This window comes from Phacochoerus africanus, chromosome 2 (assembly GCF_016906955.1).
Source record: "Phacochoerus africanus isolate WHEZ1 chromosome 2, ROS_Pafr_v1, whole genome shotgun sequence".
NCBI classification, from domain to species: domain Eukaryota; kingdom Metazoa; phylum Chordata; class Mammalia; order Artiodactyla; family Suidae; genus Phacochoerus; species Phacochoerus africanus.
In genome coordinates this window covers 263,286,457-263,313,414 of record NC_062545.1, presented here as the reverse complement: position 1 = coordinate 263,313,414, position 26,958 = coordinate 263,286,457, and the positions used below count along the sequence as shown (strand labels likewise).

The 26,958-nt window shown below is 50.8% G+C and overlaps 1 protein-coding gene across 4 annotated transcripts in view; it reads right to left on the bottom strand.

Annotated features, from left to right (window-relative positions):
• Positions 1–24,246, bottom strand: part of GSN (gelsolin) — a 58,518-nt gene extending 34,272 nt beyond the window's left edge. For 2 of the 4 annotated variants that reach the window (XM_047768306.1, XM_047768307.1), the window contains exons 1-2: positions 24,112–24,246; positions 12,530–12,613 (exon numbers count right to left, since the gene is read on the bottom strand). Coding sequence is in view for 1 of the 4 variants with exons in the window: in XM_047768304.1 (XP_047624260.1) it covers positions 7,842–7,883 (42 nt within the window). In the remaining 3 variants the exon portion in view is untranslated. Of the gene's footprint in view, positions 1–7,841; positions 7,896–12,529; positions 12,614–24,111 lie in introns of those variants that run through there. The other 2 variants (XM_047768308.1, XM_047768304.1) reach the window with 2 other exon arrangements.
• Positions 24,247–26,958: the final 2,712 nt, after the last annotated feature.

Genomic DNA, 26,958 nt, shown 5'->3' with positions numbered 1-26,958 from the left:
GGCCAGAGCTGAGGCCTGAGCCCATGATATGACAAGGCTCCCTATAAGGGCCAGCTGGACCTCTGCACTGGCTTGGTCTATCCTGGGTGTGGACAGCTGTTGGGGAGATGGCCAGTGGGGCTTGGCCGAAGCCACCTCCAAGAGGCCAACTCTCCCAGGGACCGAAGCCACTGGCTCTTTCCCAGCTTCCGGAGGCAACTCCACCTAGTGCTGAGGGCCAGGGCAGGACATTCACAGACAGCCTGGCCCTGCCACTTCCTGACCTGGTGCCCTGGAAGCAGCCAGATCTGGCCATGGTGAGAGCCAGAGCCTTTCCTGCCTGGGCCCACTTCGACGTCGGTCTCCCATTCTCTGGGGGAGGTGCAGGCCCTGGAAGGTTCAGCAGGCCAGTAGCTGGGGCTGTAAACAGCAGCAAACATTTATATCCTGGTCCCTCCAGCACCCCGCAGCCCACTGACAGGGGGGTCCAGGCACAAACCCAAACCAGCAACAGGATGAGACCCAATGATAGGCACTGTGGCATAGGACCAGGAGAAAATGGGAAACAGCCTCTAATTTAAAACCCCTGGGGCAGTGGGGCCTGTGGTGCCCCAACCCAGCCAGAGGAGCAGAAGTCACAGGAGGTAACTCCTTGCTCCACAGAGGAAGGGCTTTTCTGAGAGGGAGAAAAAACAATATGCCTGATTGTGGAAAGAGCTTCTGCCAGGAAAATCTGGTTTAAATCCCTGACCTACTGCTTCCTAGCTAGCTGTGTGGCTTCTGCTCTCTAAGCCTCAACTTCCTCATCTGTAAAATGGGGACTAGAACACCTTATTCCCAGGGTTGCTGTGAGAATTTAATAACATAAAATACGTTTGGGGCGTAGCCCACTGCTTGGTCTGGAAATATACACGTATAAAGGAAGCTGTGGTTGTTGTCTGCTAGAGGGTTGAGTGAGTTTCTGACTCTCTGACACTCAAGTTCCTTTTGTATAAAATCAGGATAAAAATGCTGGAGTTCCCATTGTGGTTCAGCAGGTTAATAACCCAACTACTATCCATGAAGAATGCGGTTTCGATCCCTGGCCTCGCTCAGTGGGTTAAGGATCCGGCGTTGCTGTGAGCTGTGGTGTAGGTTGCAGATGCGACTCGGGTCCCACGTTGCTGTGGCTGTAGTGTAGGCCAGCACCTGCAGCTCCTATTTGACCCATAGCCTGGGAACCTCCATATGCTGCAGGTGTGGCCCTGAAAAGAAAAAACAAAACAAAACAGGGCAAAAAATGTCTTTTCTCAAAGGCGAGTGGAGAGGATTGAATGAAACCATGAGGACCATGTCTGGTATTAGACAGATGTTCAAAAATGCCAGTTCCCTTTCCCCTCTTGCAGAAAGATAATGAGTGGTCCAGTGGTGACCCAGCCAAGGGGACTCAGGTGACAAGCAAGCTATCCTATGTCCAAGGACCCTTCAGGCCCTGGGACTTTAAGATTCTGAAAGAAACAGCAAAAGGAAAATAATGTTTGAGCACTCCCCCTTGTCTGTCTGGGGGTCAAGTTCATCCTTCTGCAAGATCCAGCAGGGACAGTGGAAGGACCCTAGGCCAATAATCACCACGATAGGAACAATAATGACAGGACTTCAGAAGATGGTGACACATCCTTCCTGCTGCAGGCTCTGAATGAAGCCTTTCTCTGTCCCCAAGCCATGCACAGCAGAGACTTCCCTGTAAGCGGGAGCCCACTGTCTGGGAGTCAGTTTGCATTCTGCAGGCAGAACTCTGGAAAAAACACAAAAGGGGAAGATGTAGGGCAGAGGAGAGGCTCCAGAATCCAGGAGCAGTGGCGGCACCTCAGTGTGCTCAGGATATCAAGAATGACCAACATGGCGAAGGGTGCAAATCTGCCATCCAAGAGAAGACAGATAATGTCAGGAGTTCCTGTCGTGGCTCAGCAGTAATGAACCCAACTAGTAACTAGTATGAGGATACAGGTTCGATCCCTGGCCCCGCAAGGTGGGTTAAGGATCCGGCGTTGCCATGAGCTGTGGGGTAGGTTGAAGACAAGGCTCAGATGTGCCATTGCTGTTGGCAGCAGTGTAGGTAGGTCGGCAGCTGCAGTTCAGATTCAACCCCTAGCCTGGGAACGTCCATAACCCACAAGTGCAGCCCTTAAAAAAACAGAAAAAATGTCCAAGGTGGGCCTGCTCAGAGCCTGAATCCCTACCACAGGGGGAAACTTGCGCAAATGGGCCTTCTGCAGCATTTCCATTTCCCTCTCTATAAAATGAGGTGATGAGTCCTGCCCCATGGGAGGACCAAAGGAGCTCCCGGCCCTGTGCCTGGCACACAGCAGGCGCTCAATAATCACAACACCCAAAGACAACCCTCCAGCATGTGTTCAGGAGGCCCCAGTATGCACACTTGACTTCTATCTCTGCATCCTTGCATCCAAAGCATAGGAGGACTGGAGGCTCAGAGACCCGGAGGGTGCCTGGGACTAAAGATGGGGAAGCATCTCAAGAGAGAGCTTTGAAACAGCACTCAAAGAGCCCAGCTTGCCTCCCCCCGCCCCCCGCCCCCATCCACATATCTCTTTATAATGCCCTCCCCTCTGGTCTGCTCCCACTTCAAGGAACAATTGTTCTAGGGTCACCACCCAATCCCAGCCCTGTCTCTTACTACCTAGGTGACCCTAGGCAAGTGACACAACCTCTCTGAGCCTGTGTCCTTGGGTAGAGCATAGCCACACTATCTCACAGGCCAGAACTTGATCCTAGTAAACATTAGTTATGGTAAAACTCCAAATGCGAGCATGATTAGAGATTCTTTGCAATGGTATCTCAAACTTTGAACTACAGTAGAACTACCAGAGACTCAAAGATATTTTTCATTCAAATATTTCATTTTAATAAGGCTTTTTAAAAGCACTTTCCCCCCTTAAACATAAACAGAGGTATGGTATGGAATGCTTTTGTTCCTTTCCCAGCTCAGGGAATAATCAAAACCAACTGGAAGAATTAAATGAGATCCAGCCCACAAAACCCAGTGCCTGGCATGCGACAGGCAGGGCTCCAGAATGGGTGCTGCCTCCTCTCCCAGGTGTGCTCCTGGCCTCACCAGCATCCCAGCATCCGGGGACCTTCTCAACCACCCATATCATCTGCCAGGTGCCTGCCCTTCTGGGGGTTTCTGGAACCCTCTGGGACACTCTTCAGGCAGAGTCTGGCCAGCATCATCCCAATAGAATATATACTAGGGCTGAGGCCAGAGCAGCACTGCTCAACCCCAGGTACTCCCTACTGTACACCCACTTCCCTCTCCCGCATCCCAGCCACTGTCCCATTCATGGTCCCCATCTTTTCCTTGGAACCACCACATCAGCTTCCTCACTGCCTTCAACTCCCATTATCCACAGAGATTGTATCATTCCCTACTCAAGACCCTTCCGCAGCCCCCAGTGCAGACAAAAGAAGCCAGGACTCCTCAGCTTGGCTTTTAAGGCCCTCTGGGGTCTGCTATCCACGTGCTCTTTTTTTTTTTTTTTTTTTGTCTTTTTGCCATTTCTTGGGCCGCTCCCACGGCATATGGAGGTTCCCAGGCTAGGGGTTGAATCAGAGCTGTAGCCACCGGCCTACGCCAGAGCCACAGCCACGTGGGATCCGAGCCGCGTCTGCAACCTACACCGCAGCTCACGGCAACGCCGGATCGTCAACCCACTGAGCAAGGGCAAGGACCGGACCTGCAACCTCATGGTTCCTAGTCGGATTCGTTAACCACTGCGCCACGAGGGGAACTCCTATCCACGTGCTCTTGCAGTTTCATCATCACTGACCTGCCCTCCCCCACCCCCGACACCCTCAGGGCCACCTCTTGCCTCTCTGTGTCCTCAATGTCCTGCCTCCAGGAGAGTGGGAGTCTAGCTTCAGCTCTGCCTCTGACTGTGTGACCTCAGGCAAGCGCTCTGTCTCTCTGAGCCTCAGTCTCCTCATCAGTCTACCAGGGGTCTTGCGCAGATGAAGCAAGAAAAGGGAGTGCGTGTCGGGAGCCAGGAGGGCCCAGGAAATCCTAGCCTGTGAGTCACAGCCTCCTCCCCACACCTCTGTTTCCATTACCCCAACAGCAGCTGGTAGGGATCTCTCTCCCTAAGCCCCGGAACGGAACACAGACATGCTCACGGCCAGCAGCGGCAGCCAGGGAGCAGAAGGCGGCTTAGAGGAAAATTACCCAGCTCTGGCCCAGCCAACACTGGTGCTCACAGCTGTCTCACAGAGGGGACCAGGGGGTCTGGCAGCCTCTTCTGGAGCCATGGACTTGGCCCCAAGTCTTGACCCCGTCTGAGCTGGCAGGATGATGGGGGGTACTCTGGGACACTCCCACTCTTTGGCATCCAGAGAGACGGGGAGGAAGGAAAAAAAAAACAAAAAGACAGGCCTTTGTGAGAGGAGAAAATTGGCTCCTGCTGCTACATGCTGAGGCCCCAGGCACGGACACGGAAAGGGGACCCTCTGTGCCCCATTGCGATATATCAAACCCTGCACCCTGGGTACCTTCTCCCTGCATCATGTACTTTGAACACACCTGGCATCACATACACAGTGTTCCCTCTGTCCCACATCAGGCCCTATGTCCCTCATATCTTGTCCTGCCTGTGTACCCTGGTGCACTGTCCACTTGCTGCATCCCATGTCACTCATGCCTTGCAGCAGGCTCCATGCACCACATCACATCTGCTGTATGATGTACAGACGGTCCCCCAATTTGCAATGGCCCAGCTTAATGATGTTTTGACTTTACGACAGTGCAAAAGCAATACATATTCAGCAGAACGCATACTTTGAATTTTGATTTCCCCTGGGCTAGCAATATGCCGTATGGTCCTCTCTCGTGCCACGGGGCTGTGGTAGCTCCCGGTCAGCCCCGCGATCACAAGGGGAAACCACTGGTACACTTACAACCGTTCCAGACCCATACAACCTCTCTGTTTTTCGTCGTCCATACAGCGTTCAACAAATACATGAGAGAGTCAACACTGTATTATAAAACAAGCTTCCTGCTAGATTTTGCCCAACTATAGGCTCATGTAAGTGTTCTGAGCACCTTTAAGGTGGGCTAGGTGAAGCTATGATGTATGAAGGTGAGATATGTTAGGTGTATTCAAGGCATTTCGACCTAAGATATTTTCAGCTTATTGGGACGTAACGCCTTTGAAAGTCAAGGAAGATCTGTACCACCTACCATCTTTTGAATCCCACGTCCACTGTGCCAGGTCCTGTCCCTGGGAAGTATGTGCCATGAACCTTGCCCTGGGTCCATGAACTGTGTCCCTCACTCCATGATTCTCATCTATCATGTGATGGTCAAGGAAGGGAGGTCCTAGGACAGACTCCTAGCCCGACCCCACCCCCCCTCCCCGTTACCTACGTGTCCTTGGAAAAGTTACTTCCCTTCCCGGTGCCTCAGTTTCTTCAGCTACAAAATGGAAATGATATGAATGCTCACCTCATAAGTGTTATGGGGATTGAAGGAGATACAGCAGTTAAGGGGCTTAGCCCAGGGCCTGGCACACAGTAAGTCTAACAAATGTTTGCTGAATTGTTAACAACTGTGTAGGGGTGTCTGTACTACAACCTGGACCCTGCCTGCCAGGCTCCTACATGCACCAGACACTATCACATTAGTGAATTTCAAACAATGAACTGCAAGGAGGCTACACTCCGTCTCCTACAGAAGAGAAATCCAAGGCTCAGAGCGGGGCAGTAATCTGCAGAGGTCACACAGCCGGAAAGGGTGAAGCTGGGAGTTGCACCCAGGTCTGGGCATTCAGAAAAACAGAAAGTAGATTATTGGTGGGCTAGGAGGTGGATGCACAGATTGCCAGCCAGCAGGCACAGGCACCTTTTAGGGGTGATTACGGGTGATAAAAACGTTCTCCTACTGAATGGTGGTGGCACTGTGTAATCCTGTAAATTTACTACAAAATCATGGAATTAATATTATATGTAGGTAAATTTACCCCAGCAATTTACATAAATTACACTTCCATAAAGCTAGTTTTTATGGCTTTTTTTTTTTTTTAAAGACCATGCACTTCTAGTGCACCATTCTGCCGAAGCATTCACCAAGAAAAGTGCTCGATGAGTTCCCGTCAGGGCTCAGCGGTTAACGGACCTGACTAGCATCCATGAGAATGCAGGTTGGATCCCCGGCCTTGCTCAGATGGTTAAGGATCCAGCATTGCCGTGAGCTGTGGTGTAGGTCGCAGACGCTGCTCGGGTCCCGCGTTGCTGTGGCTGTGGTGTAGGCCGGCAGCTACAGCTCCGATTGGACCCCTAGCCTGGGAACCTCCATATGCTGTGGGTGCAGCCCTAAAAAAAGCAAAAAAAAAAAGAACAGAAAAGAAAAGTGCTTGCTGTGAGTTAGTGGAGATGGTCAGACAGTCAAGCAGAGGCCCAGAGGAAAGGAGCCTCAAGCCAACACCTCTGCAGGCCAGGTGTGCATCAGAATCACCTGGGGAGCTCCAGGAAACTTAGGTTCCCAGGCCCCACACCCAGCTTCTGAGTCTATAGCTGGAGTCTATACCTGGGATGCTGAGGCTCACATGGACTGGGAACAGCTTCATCAGAGCCCACCTCCTCCTTTGCACTTGGGGAAACTGAGGCCGGGCAGAACAGAGGACATGCCTGATCTAGTCCATCAAGCAGGGAGAGAGCCAGGGCTGGAACTGGGGCCCCTTCCTTGTTCCTTCTCCCCTTTCCCTCCTCCTCCCTCCCCCCTCCTCCCTGGCCCTCAGCCTCCTGGTGACTCAGGACTCTGAGTCATCCAGTGGCACCACAGAGGAAACTTCTTAGGAAAAACAATCCCCAAACAAAGCTTCCCCTGATCTGGGGAACAGAATAGGCCCAGGGGGCTAAGAGAGGGAGGGGAGGAGAACACAGGGTGGAGTCGGAAGCCAGGACCCCAAGACCACTTTCCTCTTGGCCTTGGAGCCCTAGAGAAGGCACTTCCCTGCTCTGAGCCTATTTCCCCTGAGCAAACTACACCTCCTACTGCACACAGAAGCTCAATATGGACCAGGCAACATGATAAGTACTTACCCGGTTGTCTTGTGAACAACACTTCCCTAAAACCCATCATGGCCTGGCATCATGCCCACTTTACAGATGGGGAAACTGAGGCTCAGAAAGGTTCAGCCCAAGGCTACACAGTTAGGAAGTGCAGAGCAGAGTCCAAAAAAACCCAGGGCGATCTTTACTCTCACTCCTGCACATCTTCTAACAGTACCAACTGCATAGCCTGGCATGCAGATCATGGCTCATCAAAGGTGTGAAATTGTGTCTCTTCTCCTTTCTTTCCTGTGTCAGACCCTGCCTTGGGACTCCCCAGCCCAGTGCGGCGCACACATAAACTTGGGTAATCTCTCAGGTGGCTCTCAGCAGCAAGAGCACAAGGTAGGAAGCACCCAGGGCCTGAGGAGCCACAGAGGAGGAGCATTTGAGCAGGGCCTTAAAGGATGAATGGAGGTTTGTCTTCAGAGAACAGGGAACAGGCAGATCAGGTAGAGGGAACAGCAAAAGCAAAGGCTCAGAGGTGCGGCCTGCATAGGAGAATGCAAACACTGGAAAGGCATGGCTGGGGTTAAGACCTGGTGGGTAAACACTGGAGAGGCCTACCTGCTAGGGGTCCTGGCCTGATCTGAAGCAGCAGAGGACTTTGAAGCCAGGAGGGAATAGGATCAGAGCTGGTTTCATCTCTGCAGAGGGCCTGGTTGGTGGCTGAACCGCGAGTCAGGACAGGGACTTCCCCGAGGCATCCCTGGAGCCCCGTTTCTGAACAGGCTTTGGGGACAAGTAGATCCCTTGCTACTCACCCATGGGTCAGAGTCACCCCCGAGAGCCTCTTCTTCCGCCATAGCTGGGCTGGGCAGAGGACAGGCGGGCCGCTTCTGCCCACATCAACCTAATCACATCGGCCTATAAATAGGACCCTGTGGCTTGGTCTGAAATAGCTGTGCCAGGCCCGGCTCCATGGGCATCACATGGGCACGCACAGTTCCGGATACGGTCCTTCTCCTCAACACAATTAAAACCCAGAACTTCCTCAGGAAACCACTGATCATGCTCTAATTCACTTTCTTAGACACGAGACAGTGGGCTGCGGGGAAGAGCCCACCCACCTACTGCAGGTTATTGGAAATGGGCCTTGTGACTGCTTTTCTGCCCTCTGGCAACTCTGAGCCAGTCTTTACCTCTCTCTGGGCCTCGGTTTCCCCAAATGTAAACTGGGAGGTTGGACATGATATCTGTGGGATCCTTCTAGCCAGGAGATTCCCCAGAATTGCTTTGGGGTGACCCCAACCCTCAAATGTCCATTCCATTGGTACCCCTCCCCTGGCCAACTTGGGAATTCTTTTAAATTATCAGTATTTTAAAAATAAGAATTGTAAAAAATACAGGAGCCAGGTCCAAGCCCTGCCACTGAAGGGCTGGGTGACCTGAGATGAGTCACAGTCCCTCTCTGGGCTCCAGATTCTTCAACCATAAGATAAAGGTATTAGCAGGATGATTGATTGACTGATTTTTAAAATTTTATGGCCAAGTGTGTGGCATATGGAAGTTCCCAGGCCAGGGACTGAATTAGCTGCAGCAAGCTGGATCCTTTAACCCACTCCACTGGGCTCAGGATTAACCCACACCTCCACAGTGACCCAGGACACTCTGAAGTCCAATTCTTTTTTTTTTTTTTTGTCTTTTGTCTTTTTTGTTGTTGTTGTTGTTGTTGTTGTTGCTATTTCTTGGGCCGCTCCCGCGGCATATGGAGGTTCCCAGGCTAGGGGTCTAATCGGAGCTGCAGCCACCAGCCTATGCCAGAGCCACAGCAACTCGGGATCCGAGCCGAGTCTGCAACCTACACCACAGCTCACGGCAACGCCGGATCGTTAACCCACTGAGCAAGGGCAGGGACCGAACCCGCAAACTCATGGTTCCTAGTCGGATTCGTTAACCACTGCGCCACGACGGGAACTCCTGAAGTCCAATTCTTAACCCACAGCACCACGGCAGGAACTCCCTTAAGTTTTGTTTGTTTGCTTCGTATTTATGGAACCATCATAGGCCAGCCTTGTGCTGAGTGCTAGGGCACTAACAGACAGCTAAGACCTGGTGTAGCCTCTGAGCCCAGCCCTGGGCCACACTCCCAGTGGGAGAAAGGAAAAGGCCAAATCACTCGGCATCCCACCAGAGGCCTCCTTCGGGGCTGCTGGGGACACTTTGTTTCCAGTTCAGATTACAGACTTATGGCCACAGAGAAGGAGTCCCCAAAGGACCGTTTATGACATTGGCCTGGGCCATTACCATCCAAAAATAAAGATAATCGAGCCATCACTAGGTACCAGGCATAAGCTTAAGACTTTACTCTCCATCATCAACCCTATTATCACTCCCATTTCACAGATGAAGAAACTGAGGCTGAGAGGGGTTAAAGGATGTGTCCAGAAGCACCTAGAAAGTCTGAGTCACAGTGATGCTCACACCTGTTTGCCTGGAGCCCAGGGTGTGACCAAATCCCAGTGAAACAGCTCAGGAGGGCCAACCAATGGGGAAATGACCCATCAGGGCACGGGACAGAAAGAGGCACAGAGCCTTTTACTGTGTATGTGTGGGTAGGTGGGAGTGACAAGGTTTCACCCAGTGACCACTCATTCTCTCCAACCAGTTCACAGCGCTGCCTTTCTGATCCTCCGCCTCCCACCAACTCATTGTTCTCACATCCCATTGCTCAAGCCACACCTCCCTGGTACCCAGAGGATCGGGACCCTGCACTCCAGGCATCTCCCATCCCAGCTCTCCCCATCAACTCCTGCCCCTCTCCACCTCCACCCCACCCTCCTGCTTTAGCTGCTCTGCTCACGAGTCCCCAAGCACAGCAGTTCCACCAGGGGGCTAAGCCTTTGCACACGAATCTCCTTCGCCTGGAGTGACCACTGCATCCTCTAGTCCAGCCCAGTGCCAGACTCAGGAGGAAGCCCTCCGTGGCTCCCAGCGCTCCTGGCACTTATTGCCTGGCTCTCGGGGCATCAGCCACCAAAAGTCTGGATCTCCCAGGACTGGATCTGATTCATCTCCCCTCACCAGCACAGAAGCTCAGGAATGAAAAAATGCAAGGAGCCCAGGGAATGCTGGAGAGTGGTTTTTTCCAGAGAAAGCCAGAGAGTTTTCCAGGACTGCCCAAGACCAAGCCTCATGCTGAGGCACGGCACCAGGACGCCACAGTGTGGAAGAACCAAAAATTACATCCTCAGGGCTCATCAGGGTGGGATTTGCGACCCTCTTTCATGGGTTCTATAATTAAGTCAGGGCAAACTTCTTCCCTACTTTAAACCTTCCAGTGTTTCTCCAGGGGTCTAGGATAAAATCCAAACTCTAAGCAAGGACCCCAAGGGCCCACACGACCGAAGTACTGCCTGATCTCCGGTTCCTTTCCCCATCACGCTCCTGCCTTTCAGTTCCTCAAGGACCACACATGCAACATCCTGACTCAGAGCCTCGCTCATGCCATTCCCTCTGCCAGGGACTCTGTTCCCTGCCCACTCAGCCACCTTCTACTCCATCTTCAGGTGTGAGCGTTTTCAGAAAGGCCTCCCTCATCTGTCCAGAAAAGACCTCAACGCCCCCCATCCCATATACCCTCATAACACTGGTTGTTCTTTTACAACTGAAGAAAGACTGAATTTGTTATGCACATAAGGACTAATGTAAGACCCATGAAGGCTTGAAAAATCTTGTTCTTTGCTGCTTGTCCAACACTCAGTCTAGGGCCTAAATATCTGCCAAGTGAATGCACGTATTAATGAATGAATGAGTGAATGAATGAACCTAACCAAGTAACTTAAGAAGTGGTTGGTTGGAATCCTGTTGAACATTTGAGGCAAAAAAAAAAAAAAAAAAAAAACAGGGCCCTGATTAAGAGGTCAGAGGAGTAGGAGAGAAAGTGGACAGTACAGGTTGCCAGAGCAAAAAGGAAAGTAAGCTTCTAGAAGAAGGAGATATCCAAGGCTCAGAGAAGTGGGATGTGGAGACCTTGGGAAATGCCCCTGGATTTTGACCAAAAGGTGGTCCCTGGAGCCCTCTTGGAGGTGGGAGAGAAGCAGGGCACAGCTCAGGGATGGGGGGGGCGGGGGGGTGAACACGCAACGTCCTCAGCTGACACGCACTCCATGGGTGCTCACTTCTGTAAAAGTGGGGAAAGCAGAAGGTGGTCCCTGTGTCATTGTCACCCAAAGCGTTAATTACATGACTCTCTTTCTGGTGACAGATCACTCTGAGGCACTTCAGCTCTGGGGGTGGTCAGGGCTCAGTCTCAAAATCTGGAGCATCAGAACCAAGACGGTCCCCAACCCTCCCACCTCAGCAGCATCGGGGATGCCTCTGTGTCTAGAACCTTCTGCAGCTGAAGTTGAACAAGTGCCCTGCTCTGGGCCCAGTGGGCCTTGTAGGCATCCCCAGCCTTGAGGACAAAGCTTTCTGGGGACTATTGGAAGGCCCTTTTCATCTAAGTCTGGGGAAAGAGGAACAACTCCCATGGTGGTTGGCTTATCGTGTCCCCCCTGCAGAAGCCAGCTGGACTGCAGGAATGAGTAAGCCCTGGAGGCTCTCAGCCTCTTCTCCTTTTGGCAGCCAAGGGTGATGTCATGACCTGGTTGTGGCTGGGGGGGGTGTTTTCCAGGCTCTCCACATGGCTGCTATTAGAAAGTCACTCCTTTCTGTTCCGACACTGGAAGCTGGGTAATTCCCCTAGTGAGGATGGTTCCTCTTTGCACAGCTCACGAGGCCCTTCAGCATCTACGAGCTCGGTGCAGCTCTCACGACAACCTTGTGAGGTGGGTGGGGGAGACCAATGCAGCCATTTTACAGGCCGAGAAACCGAGGCCCAAGCTGGCACCTGAACCAGGTGTCCTGCTTCTAGCTGAGGCCTCTGCGCTCCACCCTCTGCCTCTCAGCCTCCTTCAGCAGGTCACCTGTGAATCTGATAGTCAGGTGGGCCCCACCCTGCCAGCCCTACCAGCCGTCCCCAGGTGGGTATGACTCATCCACCTTCCCCTCCACTCACACTCCTCTCTCCTCCTTAGGTCAACAACAAGCCAGGCCGCACCAGTCTTTTCTCACCTCTCCTAAGCCTCCAGGGAGAATTCCTGCACCTCCTCCTCTCAGGGAGGAGTCCACCCTCTGACAGCAGAGCTTACAGAGGCCTGGAGAGGGAAGGCACTTTCCTGCAGTCACCCAGTGAGCAAGCAGCACAGCCAGGGTGGGGGCCCAGGCGCCCTGGCACCCAGCCCAGTTCTTGTTGCTTCCCCACGGGATCTCCCTTGCCTGGTGTCCCGCTCAAGGGATTGAGAAGCAATGCACAGAAACATCCTCTGAGTCTAACTGGAAAAAACCTTAGGGACTCCCTTTGAATCCCTTTGAGGCCACCAGAGGCGGCTCTCACTGTCCCCTCCAGACTCCCCTGGGCAGCCAGGGCTGGGTTTAGAAGGATGCTGGGCTGCACTGCACTACCTACCTCACAGGGCTGTCACGTGAAAAGGGATGCTTTGTCAAGAGGTGTCAGGACCAAGGCTGAAGTACAAGGGGTTATCAGCACTACCTGTAAAGAGAGGACCAAGATTTTTAGGGTCAGGGGTTCCAGGTCATCTGGTCAAAGCCTCATTTGATGCTTCCACTCCTCCCCAACACCCACCCCTATCCCCGGGGTCACACAATTCCTACTTGCACACCTCCAGCAATGGGGCACTCACTTCTTGCCAAGACCTTTTGTTGGACAGTTTGGCTGGTTAAAAGAATTGTCATTAGGATGTGCTAAAGTCTCTCTCCCTATTCCAGTCCTAGCTGTACCCGCTGGGGCCACCCAGAACAGGTCTGTCACTCTGTTTCCCAATGGCTCTTTAGAGACTTGAAGACAGTGACCCTGGATCCTTCAAGTCTCCTACAAGTTGTACCGCCCCACTTCCTCCAGCTTTTCCTGAGACCGAGGTGGCTACCCTGTTGCCCTGATCTATTCCAGATGAACCCAGTCCCTCCCGATAGCATAAAACTCAGATTTAAACATTTAGATGAGCTCTATCTAGAGCAGGACAAGCAGAACTCTCACCTCCATCATTCTAAATATCATGCCTCTATTTATCCAGCCTCAAATCCCATGAGCATTTAAGGTAAGTCCATTGCATGACCAAATTTAGCTTATGGTCAACTTCAGAGCTGTGGTTCAAGATTCTGGTGTTAGACAAAACGGCCCCTCATTTGACTAATCTGTAACTTAACCAAGTTACTTCATGTCTCTGAGTCTCAGTTTCCTTCTCTGTGAAAGAGAGATTATGTTAGAACCTACCCCCATAGGGTCATTGTGAAGATTAAATGAGATAAAACATGTCCAGGGTATCTGAACAGTGCGTATGTTTATTCTGATGCATCAATTAAATCTCCAAGTCTTTTTCTAGAAATTACCTTTCTCATCCTGTATTTGTGCAGTCTGGGGACCCAAGCTGTATGCATGCCATATTCCCACCTCTCTGCCCAGCATTGCTCTATTATTGCAAGACTATATTGTGATTATTTGGTGATAGGTCTTTCTCTCTCATCAGATGTGACTATTTTGCCTTTGAAGCTCCAGCCCTGGCACCTGACCTGGCAAACAGCAGGGCTGGTGGGTGTATGCTGAATGATGCAAAAAGGACCAGCCAACCTCAGCTCCAGAGTGGCACAGCCCAGCCTTTCAGCCCCCACACTTTCAGGAACAGCCATATCTTCACTCTTCCTCACTCCCCAGAGTCCTAGTCAGCTACACTCAGAGAGCAGCTGACTCCTGAGCAGCTGAGCGAACTGGCTCCTGCCTAAACTGGAAAATTTCTCTGCCCAAACCAGCTTCCTGAAGCCAAGGGGAGAGAGTCCAAGATCCCAAATGCAGGCTCCTGGGATTAAGACACAAATGAACCCTATTCTTAGCTGACAATAAATGGCCCAGACATTCCTGTGGATTTTTTCATTGTGAGTGGCACCAGTGCATAGCAAGGGATCTGGGAAGAGGTTGGGCACTTATCTGGGCCCGAGGACCTGAGGTTAAATGCCACCCCCGTGGGCTCTCTTCAAAGAGTTCCACAGAAACTTCCTGGTTCCATGAGAGAGATCAAAGCAGAGTTGAGTTCCTGCCAATGAGTAATGACTTCCCACTTTCTGTTAAGTCCCCCCTTTCAAATCCAGCCCCCCCACTCTTCCATACACTTCCAAACCTCATGCTCATCCTTACCAGCGGTGCTGCATTTGTTTCCAAGGGCAACCTGTCCCGCCCTCCATGCTCCCCATCTCTGCCATCCACACACTGTGTCAGGCCAGACACCAGGGCACCCCCCTCTTCAGCCTCCCCTGCTTTGTCAAACTCACCTCCAACATGGTCTAGTCCTGCCGGTTCTATCTGAACGCATCCACTTCCTCCCACCTCCACTGTCAACATCTTGGTCCAGGCAACATCGCCTCTCATCTGGGAAACTGCAGGGCTTCCTACCTGGTCCTCCCACTTCCTCTCTCCTCTCCAACACTGCCATCTGCCCCAGGCAAGCCCAGACCACATCACTCCTCTGCTCAGACTCAACCATGGCTCCCGAGAGCCCCCAGGTAAAAACTCAAGATCCTCGGTGAGGCTTTCAACACTTTTCATGATCTACCCCCATCAGCGCCTTGAGCCTCGGCTCTCATCAGTTCCTGTCTTCCACCCACACCCCTCCAAGCTCCAGGCAAACGCAGCTGCACTCCGTTCCTTGAATCCTCCTGTAATCTTTGCACAGACTGTTTCCTCTGTTCCCGGACTCCCTTTCGTCGCTGTTCTTCTCTTCTCCTTCCGCTCATGATCAAGCCCAGATTTCCTCCACGAACTCTTCTCTAACCACCCTTCCCCCATGAAGCTGAGCTCTTCTGAGCCCCCACCCATCTTCCCTGTCACACTATTAAGGTCTACTCCCAAGTCAGCCTCCCCCATAGGACTAAGACCTGTTCCAGTGTGTCCCAGCGCCTAGCGCATGGCCACCACAGCTCCAGATTCATCAAAAGAAGAGACTCATAAATCACATGCCTGCACACACACGTGTAAACACTAAGGCACACACACATTCACGCAGAGATGGCGAAGGGTGCGGGTGCTGCCATCTATGGGCAAAAAGAGTATTACATTCTTCCCCGGGCTCTGGACACCAGGAGCTGGAGCATCTCAAACTGGATTGGGTCTAGAATAGCTCCAGATAACTCCAAGTTGGCCAGTTTTCCTTTTTGGACCTTAAGGCTGCTGCAACTTAGAAACAAGGTCCATAAACCATTGGCTATGGTCACAGCCCACGTGCTCCAAGGGGAGCCATAAAGAGCAGGGTCTCCCCCCAGTGCCTGCCATCCCAGCCTGGGGATCATGGGGTGCCTGTTTGCTGAATTATATCTTAGAGAAGGGAGAGCAGACACTTTCTAATAGTGGGAAGAGTGGGTAGAGAGCGTGCAGATAGTGAAAGTACAAATACCAGGAACCCCATCTATCCAGGTGGCTGAAGAGAGGCTTTCTGCCCTGGGGGAAGAGGTGGTCGGGAAAGGATGGAAAAGTGGTGTTTTTTTCCTAAAGACTGCTCCCAGCTCATTGGGAGGACCCTTCAACTTGGTGGGGGCAGCATATCTGCCCAGCAATGCCACAAGGGTTCAAATGGCCGCCCCAAGGACAAGGGTTGTCATTTTCTGAGCACCCACCAAGTGTCACAACCTTTACATACATCATGTCTCATCCTCACAGTAACTTGGCCAGCAGATGTCATAGTCCCCCTTTTGTGAAGGAAGAATACAAGTTCAGAGAGGAGAAATAATGTGCTCAGGGTCTGTCTGGGAAGCTCCCACCAAGTCAGGCTGCCTGCCCGATATGTTAGTTTCACTGCGTTTCAAGTTGTGAGGCTGGGCCTCTTGCTCACTAGAGAAAAATATAAAGTTCCAGTTATTCTAGACCAGAGGGTCATTAGCAAACTTTTACTATAAAGGGCCAGATAGTAAATATTTTAGGTTTTGCAGGCCACATACCCTCTCTGTTGTATATTTTTCCTTGTTTAGTTTTGGATTTTTTTTATACAACCTCTGAAAAATTGAAAAACCATTCTTTGCTTAGAAGCACACAAAAGCAGACTGGGGTTTCCCGAGGGCTGTAGTTTGTGGCCTACAGATGTAAGAAAATAATATTTATAATCTTAAGTATAAAAACTTCTGGTGGAAATGTTTATGCCAAATGCTCGGTTCTTCAACTCTATTTCTCCCCCTTCAAATGGCTTCTTACTGACTCATTCTCTCCTAAAGAAGGGCCCTACCTCAAGCTGCAATTAGGCAGCAAAATATTTCAAGGGTTGTTCAGATTCTAAAAACATAACTGTGGACCAAATAAGGTCCAACTCAGTGCTGGGAAGAGATGAGGAAGGCAAATATGACAGGTAGAAAGAACCTCAAAGATAAGACGTGAAGAGAGCCGGGGAGTTCCTGCTGTGGCTCAGTGGGTTAAGAACCAACACAGTATCACTGGCCTCACGCGGTGGGTTAAGAATCCGGTGTTGCCACAAGATGCGGCATAGGTCACAGTTATGGCTCAGATCCTGTGTTGCTGGGGCTGTGGTGTAGGCCAGCAGCTGCAGCTCCAATTTGACTCCTGGCCTGGGAACTTCCATATGCTGCACGTACAGCCCTAAAATAAATAAATAAATACATAAGTAAATAAATAAACAAGAGATGGGGGCTCTAGCGTAGGCCCTTAACAAAGGATTTAGAATCTTACCATGCAAAGGTGGTCTGCATCATCTGGGGGGCTCATTAGAAATGCAGAGTCTCAGGCCCCATCCAGACCAACTGAACCAGAATCTGCGTTTTCACTGAAGGCTGGTGGCAACCCTGTGTCCAGCAAGTCTATGGGCACCGTTTTTCCAACAGCATTTGCTCACTTTGTGTCTCTGTGTCACATTTCAGTAATTCTCACAGCACTTCAAGCTTTTTCATGATTGTTATTATACTTGTTACCGTGGCAATGTGCAACAAGTGAGCTTTGATGGGACTACTATGACTTACTAAAGGCTCAGATGACGGTTAGCATTTTTTAGAAATAAAATTTGTTGTTGCTGTTGTTTTTAACAGTCACATCTTCGGCATATGGAAGTTCCCGGGCTAGGGATCAAATCAGAGCTGTGCTGCCAGCCTACACCACAGCCACAGCAACACCGGATCCGAACCTCTGTGGCCTGCACCACAGCTTGTGGCAATGCCAGATCCTTAAACCAGTGAGCAAGGTCAGGGATTGAACATGCATCCTCATGGAGACTAGTCAGGTTCTTAACCTGCTGAGCCACAATGAGAACTCCCAATAATCTTTTTTTTTTTTTTTTGTCTTTTTAGGGCCGTACTCATGGCATGTGGAGGTTCCCAGGCTAGGGGTCAAATTGGAGCTGGAGCTGCTGGCCTACCCCACAGCCACAGCCACAGGATCCGAGCCCCAATGGTGACCTACACCACAGCTGCAATTTGGCAAAATGTAGCAAAAGATGGAAACATGTCATTTTTGACCCAACGACTCCATTTCTTGGACTTTCTTCTAGAAAATAATGAAAGAAGATTAATTTATGCACTAGGATGTTAATCACAGCACTGTTTATAAACAGTCTGAATGCCTACTAACAAGAGAATCAGTTAAGTGAACCATTTACACGATAGATATAATAATAAAGGATGATTTTTAAAAAGCAGGCCAGCCATCATCATTTTAAAAACAAAAGCATAAAACCTGTTTTTACAAATAAAATGCATTATTTCATTTCTTTAACTCCCCAGAGTACTGGGATAAAAGGTTTTTTAAATAAACACACATTTATCTACTTGGGTATAGTATAATTTTAAAACTCTTTAAAAAATTAAAGTCCTAAATAACGTGAGAAAATATTTATGTTGTAATGTTGGAAAAAAATGAAGAGTCAGAATAGATGATTACAAACACGATACGACCACAATTATGTGGGCGGGGAAAAAAAAAAGTGCTGAAAATATTAGGAAGGAAACAGGCCCAAATGTTTGCAGTGATTATCTCATGTTGGCAGAATTATAGTTCTTTTTTTATATACTTTTTTATTTTCTAAATTTTCTATGATGAACAGCTGTTTTTCCCCTTTTTCAGGGCTGCACCTGTGGCATACGGAAGTTCCCAGGGTATGGGTCAAATGGGAGCTGCAGCTACCGGCCTACACCCGATCCTTAACCTACTGAGCAAGGCGAGGGATCGAACCTGCCTCCTCATGGATACTAGGTGGGTTTGTAACCCACTGAGCCATAATGGGAACTCCAAAGAGCTACTATATTTAGAAAAAGAAAAGAAAGTCGGAGTTCCCATTGTGGCGCAGCAGAAACAAATCTGACTAGGAACCATGAGGTTGCAGGTTCAATCCCTGGCTTCACTCAGTGGGTTAAGGATCCAGTGTTGCTATGAGCTCTGGTGTAGGTCGCAGACACAGACTGGATCCTGCATTGCTGTGGCTGTGGTGTAGGCCGGCAGCTGTAGCTCTGATTCGACCCTTAGCCTGGGAACCTCCATATGCTGCAGATGTGGCCCTAAAAAGACAAAAGACAAAAAAAAAAAAAAGAATCTGGCATTGCCCTGAGCTGTGGTGTTGATCACAGACAAGGCTCGGATCCCACATGGCTGTGGCTGATTCAACCCCTAGCCTGGGAATCTCCATATGCTGCAGGTGTGGCTTTAAAAAAAAAGAAAGAAAGGAAAGAAAGAAAGTCATGGGGTATTTCACCCATATCGCTTTGCCACTCCACCCAAATTAACTAGTATTTACCGAGTATCCACCAAAGGCTCAGCCCAGCCACAGCCACTAAAGAAGGAAAATTAAGGGCCATGCCCCACCCTGAAGGCTCACATACACGGAGTGTATATATTCTTTGTTTGGCAAATAAACTGGACCCAGATGATATCCTTGCTGAGGCTGGAAAGAAACAGGCTGCTTGCTTAACCAGTTCAGCAGAATAAATAAATCCATTCCCACCGGTGTGGTACCTCCATTGGAGTTCCCTGAGAAGCTCCTTGGCTCTAACTGCTTCTGGAGCCCCTTGGGGAAGAGCATGTTTCAGGGACAGGTTACAGCCCAGGAAGAAAACTCTTCTCCGAGTCCAAGCTTTGAATGCAAGAGGTGCAGAGGCTCCCTCCAAGGCAGAACCAGCCAGGTACCAGAAAGGAGTGGGGGGGGGGGGCTGGGAAGGAGCCTCACTGGCCATGTGGCCCCTGGGGACTCCAGGCCATAAGCAGTCACATTTCCAGGCCTCAGTTTCCTCATCTAGAAAATGGCACACATAACAATCTTAGGGCTACTGTGAGGCTCGAAGAAGAGAAAGTCATTTCACCTCTCTAGGCCAAGCCTCAGTTTCCTCATCTGTAAAACTGGGTCAATATCTCCTCCCTAGTAGGGTTATGAAAAGATTAACACGTCAGTGAAGATAAAAAGTGAACAGGCAATAAGAATACTACAGACAAGGGCCCTGATCCTTATTGCTGGGAGAACAGGAACTAGGATACATGAATGAATCCTAGGCCTCAACTTCCTCATCTGTAAAATGGGCAACTGATTCAGTCCACAGAGACCAAATGTATGAACAGTAGCTGAATCTCCAGCCAGCCCTGGTGCAAGTCACTTAAACACGGATGACTACTGCAGGCTCACTTTGCGCTTACAGACGAGAGTGAGTTCCCTGTTCCTGCACTGAGCACAAAGTCCTCTGACTCAGAGGCCACCAGAGCCAGGAAAGCCTGACATTATTCTGTCCACCCCCTAGTGCCAGGTAGCCACTGGGGCCCAGAGGAAGGCACAGATTAGCTCAAGTCACTCAGGATTTTGTCAGTGGCAAAACCAGGGCCCAAGCCCAGGCCTTCTACAGTCTAGCCTTGCCTGCCACGCCCACCACTGTCCTCCGCCCTGCCCTTAAATTGCTGATGTGGTCCCAGGCGGGGCAGGGGAGAGCGGTCTACAGAAGGGGGTGGGGGTGGGGAGGAAAAGCTGAAGAGCAGCAGGAACCCAGCCTGCCTGTGGTCTCCAAACTTACAAACCACATCAGGCTGAAATATGACACATGCTCACTCGGTTGAAAGAGAGGAGATATTTTTACTTCACATCCCCCAGCTGCCTGAACACTAGTCTCTTTCTTTGCCTCCCCCCAAAAATGCATGGCTCCTGGGACCTAGTTTTCCCTGCGTCTGCCTGCATTTTCTCAGGAAATGACTGTAGGGCTGGGGGTACGCACTCTTCCTGACTCCCCCAGAAAGCTTGGGCTCAAACGGTGAAGGGGAGTGGGGGCGGGGGGTGTTCCTGGGCCTGGCTGGGTCCCCTGTGAACTCACCAAGTAACCTTGAGCAAGCCTGTGTCCTCTCAAAGCCTGACATGGGAGGGAGACAGACCTCCACTCTGGAGTCCTGCAGATAAGTCTAGAAAAGCATGAATATGCTAACAGCCTTGAGAGGCCCCTCCAGGCCCCTCTGCTGCAGGGCTGTGCTCCCCAAGCCCTGCCCACTGACCTGCATCCCTTGTCACAGCCACAGCAAAACTCCCCTGCCCAGGTCTCTTAGTATCAGGACCAGGTGGAACCTTCAGGAGAACGTTTAGTGAGTAATTAAGAGCTAAGGCTCTACAGTCAGACCTCAGGCATCCCGGCATCATCACCTAACAGCCTCACAACCTGAGGCACCTTATTTAGCCTCTCTGAGCCTCAGCTACCTCACCTATAAAAGCGGATAATAGTACCTACCTCAGAGGAATGGTTGTGAGGAAACAAAAAAAGTGATGTTTTAGTGCTTGGTTTACTAAAAGGTTTTTTGTTTGTTTGTTTTTTGCTTTTTAGGTCCATACCCACAGTACACGGAGGTTCCCAGAACAGGGTTCAAATCAGAGCTACAGCTGCCAGCCCCAGCCCCAGCCACGCCCAATCCAAGCAGCATCCTCCACCAGCTCACTGTAACACTGGATCCTTAACCCACTGAGCGAGGCCAGGGATCAAACCCGCATCCTCATAGGTACCAGTCAGGTTTATAACCCACTGAGCCACAATGGGAACTCCTAAAAGGTATCATCTTTTTATGATTATCATGGAGGCAATATCCCCCCATTTTGCAGATGAGGACACTGAGGCCGGGAGAGCTGGGGCTTGCCTAAGGTCACTCAGAAGAACTCAGACTATAAGTCAATGCTTCTCTCAGTCCTGTAGTCTCTTCTAATAACCAAATATACACACTTGGCTGTAGATACAGGCTGTAAAGCTTTCCTGAAGAAAACCAGAGACCAATGCCTCAGCAAAGGATGACAGACCATGCAGAAATCATCTCCATCTCTTGGCAACTTCTCATGAGAGACCCAAACTACCCACACGGAGACCCACTGGCACCTGTTGGCTAAGAAGTATGAAGGCATCCAGTCTACAGCCCTTGCTTGTGATAGCTCAGCAGAAGCTGTCAACAGGGGCCACCTCTGGAGAGAAAAGACGGTTGAAAAGGATGAAGCTTATTCTATTCTCTACCTTTCAAACTTTTTTTTTTTTTGTCTTTTTAGGGCCACACCCACGACACATGGAGGTTCCCAGCCTAAGGGTTGAATGGGAGCTGTAGCCACCGGCCTACACCACAGCCATAGCAACACAGGAGCCAAGCCGCATCTTCGACCTACACCACAGCTCATGGCAATGCTGGATCCTTAACCCACTGAGCAAGGCCAAGGATCAAACCCGTGTCCTCAAAGATACTAGTCGGGTTCGTTAACCACTGAGCTACGACAGGAACTCCTCTACGTTACAGTCTTTAACAATTTTTTTTCTTTGCTTTAAAAGACCCAACATTGAAAAACTCAGAGTAACTCAGAAGCCTTATCCAATAGATATCAGCCTATTGTCCACTTGTAGATAAAACTTACTACAAGTTCTGATAGCTTCTTCGGTTGGGCTTCAGGAATATGTCCCTCTGGTCTATCCTATGGCCACTGCTCTGGTTCAGACTTATACTCTCTTTCACTCGGCCATCCAACAGGTTCCTCGGGGCCTCCCTGCCTCCAGTTTAGCCCCTTCCAATGCATCCCCTACATCGGCCACCAAATTAATGGGAGTTTTGATCACTGCCTTCAGGATAAAGCCCAAATCTTGATTTACAGTCTCAACTCCCACCACTCCACTCTCCCCTCCTCTGCCATACTAGCTCTGAGGATTGCTCTGAAAACCTCAGTGCCTTTGCATAAGCTGATCCTGCTTCTTAGAATGTCTTTTCTCCACTCGCTTTATCTCATAGGGAATGATTACTTACCTTCAAGGTCTGACTTAGTCACCCCTTGAAAGGCTGAAGTAATACTCAGTATTATAGATGAGAAGCATCTTGAGGACAAAGATCCTTCTCCCCCCCTCCCCCAAGGGCTCTTGGGCCCTCACAAGGCAAGACAGAACACAGGCCCAGAAGAGTGCTGAGAATCAAAGGAGAGAAAGAAAGAAATGCCCTCAGAGGCAAAGCCTACAGCCCCCTCCTAGGAGTTGCCTGCTTTCCCAAATTCATGTTAGTCCACAATAAAAAAGACTATGGAAAATTCTGGAGTAAATTCCATTCCCTGATTCACATGGAAACCTTTGCTGCTGTGAAACTCACCCGGGTGCCAACCCAAGCTCCCCCGGCTGTTTACAATTTCCAAGGCATTTATAAATAGCGAGGCCCCAAAAAGGAAAATGGAGTTTTAAGGAGCTGGATGCTGAATGTCCTGCCTCCCCTTCCTCCTCGGTTCCAAGCCTCTTCGCCTTAATTAACATCCCCAAGAAACACCACCCGGCACCCCCATGTGTGAGTGTACCTTGCGGGGGTTGCTCGGTTTCTTAGTGAATGGAACTTGAGACTCAAGAAAGAGTCTAAAGCCCCACCAGCTAGGCGTCAGCATAGGGCCCACTGCAACTGGGTCCCAGGCCTGCCCCTTCCTCACTGTGTGACTATCAGCCAGTCACAAACTCTCTGGACCCTTCAGTTCTCTCAACCGTGGAATGGGGCTGGGCTGAGACTCCAATGAGCTATGGTCACTGTATAGAGCGGTGCAGCAAGAGGTTTCCATGTCCTGGTCAGAAATATGGTCCTGGAAGAACAGGACTTGCAGGATCAAGCCTCTGAAAAGTCCTCAGAGGCAAAAAAAAAAAAAAAAAAGGCAAGAGGCACTTCCCCAGAGGCCCTGTATTCCACAAAAAGCAGTTACCCCAGGGCAGCCCTGAAGGTCTTTGGCTCTTCAGAGTTCTGGGTGTTGAAAAGAGTTCCTTTACTCTGAGGAAGGTGTGAGAGCAGATGAGGGGCTGCAGAAGAAGCCAATGTCCCCTCTGTTCCCAACAGCCTCCAAGAGCCCAGGCTTGCCTTTGGTCACTGCCCAGAGCAGCCGGCCTGCGCTGGACCAGGGGAAGGTGCTGCTGTAATCCGGGTCTGGGGTGTATGGCCCCGGGAGGAGCTGGGGGGACCAGAAAGAGAGCAGGATCCCAATCACTGTCTTCAACTCTGAAAGAAGCTTCCGTGTGAGTCAGGGAGGGTAACATAGATTCTGCAGGGCGGAGGAAGAGACAGCACGCACAGGTAGCAAATGCAAGCAGACGAGCAGGAAGAAGAACTTTTAACAGTCCTGGGCCCAGAAAGAGGAAGAAAGCGGAGGGCTCCTCATCGTCGGAGGTGCGCGGGTAAAGGCATTTTTACTTTGGACTCAAAGATCGGTCCAGCAGACTTCCCAGTACAGCCACCACCCAGACTTGCAAGCGAATGCTGGCCTGACCCCAGGCCCATTTACCTCACCCGCGCGGACCGGGTCAAAGTTAGCTCAGGTGCTCATAGCACAACCGGGCCTGTGGGTGGAAGCCCGGCCCCTTCTCGTCCCCTGCCCTAGCCCCTCAGTCCATCTCTCCTTGGTCCCCTGGAGGACCAGCGAAGTGAGAGAGGAAGCCCTTCTCCAGCGAAGCCGCGGCTGCCAGGCCGAGCTCCAGGCGCGGGCGAGCTCGGACCGCGAGAGGAGGGCGAAGGACCCAAATGCCCGGGGTTCCCAGATGCTCCTAATCCCCTACCTGCTGCTGCGGCGCTGGCGACGGCGGCTGCTGGGTCCAGCTGTGCTCAGCTGGTTCCGGGCGGCGGGGCAGGGGCGCTGCGGTCGCAGGGCGGGGGCGGGGAGGGCTCGGGCGGGAGCCGCCCTCGGGGCGGGGCCGCGGGGCAGTGGGAAGGGGGGGCGCAGGCCCCTCCCACAGGCTGCTGAGAGGATGGCGACTCTGCCTCCAGGCTAGTATTCGCCGAGTGCACTGTGTGTCACTTTGCCAACCTCCTCGCTACTTGCCCAAGGAAGGCATCAAGCTCCCTGCTTTTACTCTGGAGGAAACTGAGGCCCGGGGCGGGGAGGGGAGATCTGCAGGAGCCTAGTGGGGAAGGGAGGAGACCCAGGGAGCGCTGGGGCAAAAAGAGCTCAGTTTGGGGTGGCAGCGTGGGGAGGCAGATTCAGCTTCGGGGAGGTCAGGCTTCAGGAGGCAATGCTCTCATTGGATGAACTGGGCAACCCACAAAAGAAGAGGAGGCGTATAAACAGCAACTAGACCCACTGATAGGAACAAAGGAATAGGAGTCTCAACTGCATTCAGAAGGAAGAAACTAGAAATGCCAACGCACATCCCTTGTTAAGCAGGAGCTTTGGAGTCTGGACCTCCTGACACTAGTCCTATAGCTTTGGGCAAGTGACTTAACATACCAAAGTTTCAGGTTCCTCATCTGTAAAATGGGCATAATAATTTCCCTTTCATGAGGTTGTTGGGAAGACTGAGTGAGAGAAAGACTCTTAGTACAATGGCCAGTACTGTTGGTTCTCTATAAATGGAAGTTCTTATTAGTGTGATGGCAGATATTATTTTAGATGATGGAACAAATCCACATTGTCAAAAAGATGCAGGCAAGGTTACTTCTAAACAAATGTAATATTGTATTTGTCGCAGTATCATCTCACATGCATTTGAGAGAGAGCCATTTCTGATGGTGCAGGGCAGAGCACAGCCTCCCCCCAAACAGTCTCAGTGCAATTGTGAGCCCCTGGCCTCTTGCAGCTGCTCTGTGACTCCAAGTTGGAAGAACTCACGCTGCAGGAGCCTGGACCAGGTGATCGAGATGTCCATCCCCAGCCTAGGTGCTGACAGCAGCCCATGTTCAGTTGGGTAAGTCTCCCTCCAGCACAAGGTAAAATGTGCCAAGTCAGTAATTGCCAGGTACTGGGAATCAGAGACAGAAAAGCTGGTGTTTAAGTGGCAGAGAGGTTCAGAGCACAGCATTCATTTTTGTTGTTGTTTTTCCTTGTTTTTCCATTGAGTAGCAGCCAAGGAAGCCACAGGACCTGGGGAATCCTAGCCTGGCTCTTCCTCCTGCCCCCCAGCATTTTCTACAACTCTAGTAATTACCAGAACCACTCCTTGAACACCTTGTGCCATACTCTAGGCTTCCTATATGTTACCACCCTTCATCCGCACTTCCTCACCCACTCCCCTCCCCCAAGGTAGGCATGACTATGTGTAGTTTTCAGAGGAGGAGGCCGAGGCACAGAGAGGGTTAAGTAGCTCTCCTGAGTTCCTGCAAGTGACACAGTACCTGTCTGAGTCCTCGGCCCCCTCTCTCTAGACTTTGCTCAATGTCCTATGTCATACTCCGGCACCGGTCTTGGCTTGGGAAACTCTGTCCAGTTCCACTTTCTCTGAAAACAAAAGCAGCTCTCCAACCCCCACCGGCACCAGGGAGGCTTCTACCCTCTCTCTGCCACACCCTGCTGTTTTCAGAGGCTGCCTCTGGCCCACTGTGGGACAGGTGGGGGGAAAGGCATAAACACTGACTATTTGGTTCTATGCTCTTTGATTACAATCCCCAGTATACAGAAGACCTAGAATTATCTAACATATCATTTCCAACCCCAGCTACTTCTTTCAGGGCAAAGAGAGGGAAACCTCTGAATCTTTGTCTCCAGAGAACTGGAGAATATGATCCTGGGGGGGGGGGAGGAAACCCTGGAGCATATCTTGTCCACCCCCTCATTTTAGAAATGGCAAAAATGCCAAGAGAGCAGAGAGCCTTGCCCACAGAACCCTCTGGTTGCTCCACTGGGTACTGGAGAAGCCCGTAAGCCTAGGCTGCCACCAGAAATAATTTAAAACAATGATTGTGGCATCAATGATGAGAACCAAAACTACACTGGAGGGCCAAGAAAAATTCCTAGCACTTTGCTCTGCGTATATCAACAGGACAATGTGTCTTGTTGCGTACATCATCAGGACAATGTGTGTTTTCACAGCACATCAAGATATATTTGGGCCCGATCTTTTCTATGGATGCCTGGCATGGATGCAGAAGGCCCCTCTGCCTTGGTGTCTTATTCTCATTTCTTTTTAGACCCAACTTTGTCCTCCTCTCCCTACTAGTGTTGGGATCAGTAGGAGCTATTTGCCCTGGATCTCACCTTCAGTGGGAATGTCTTCTCGTTCTTATTGAGATGGAGCTCCTCTCAAGGAAGAACTTTGATGTCTTTTACCTGAAGACCACCTCTTTTCCAGGCCTGAGGCTGGGGGAGACAAAGACCACGCCCAGGCCATACAGTAGACAACTGGGTCGGGGGTGGGGATTACCTGCTCCCTCTTCTGAGAATGCCTTTCCCCACCCTTAGGGGTAGCCCTCATTTGGCACCCCATGTTTGTGCTTTAACTCCCACCCCTGCCCCAAACACATGGACAGCATCAGGAGTGGATACTGATCCACTGACTAATCCACTGACTGATCGAGCTGGACTGTGAGGAGGTGAAATAAGAGTTTGGGACATAACAATTGTGATCAATTAACTGGGACTGTGAAGACGGTCATATCTGAAGATCAAGTTATTAAGTATATTTTTTTTCATT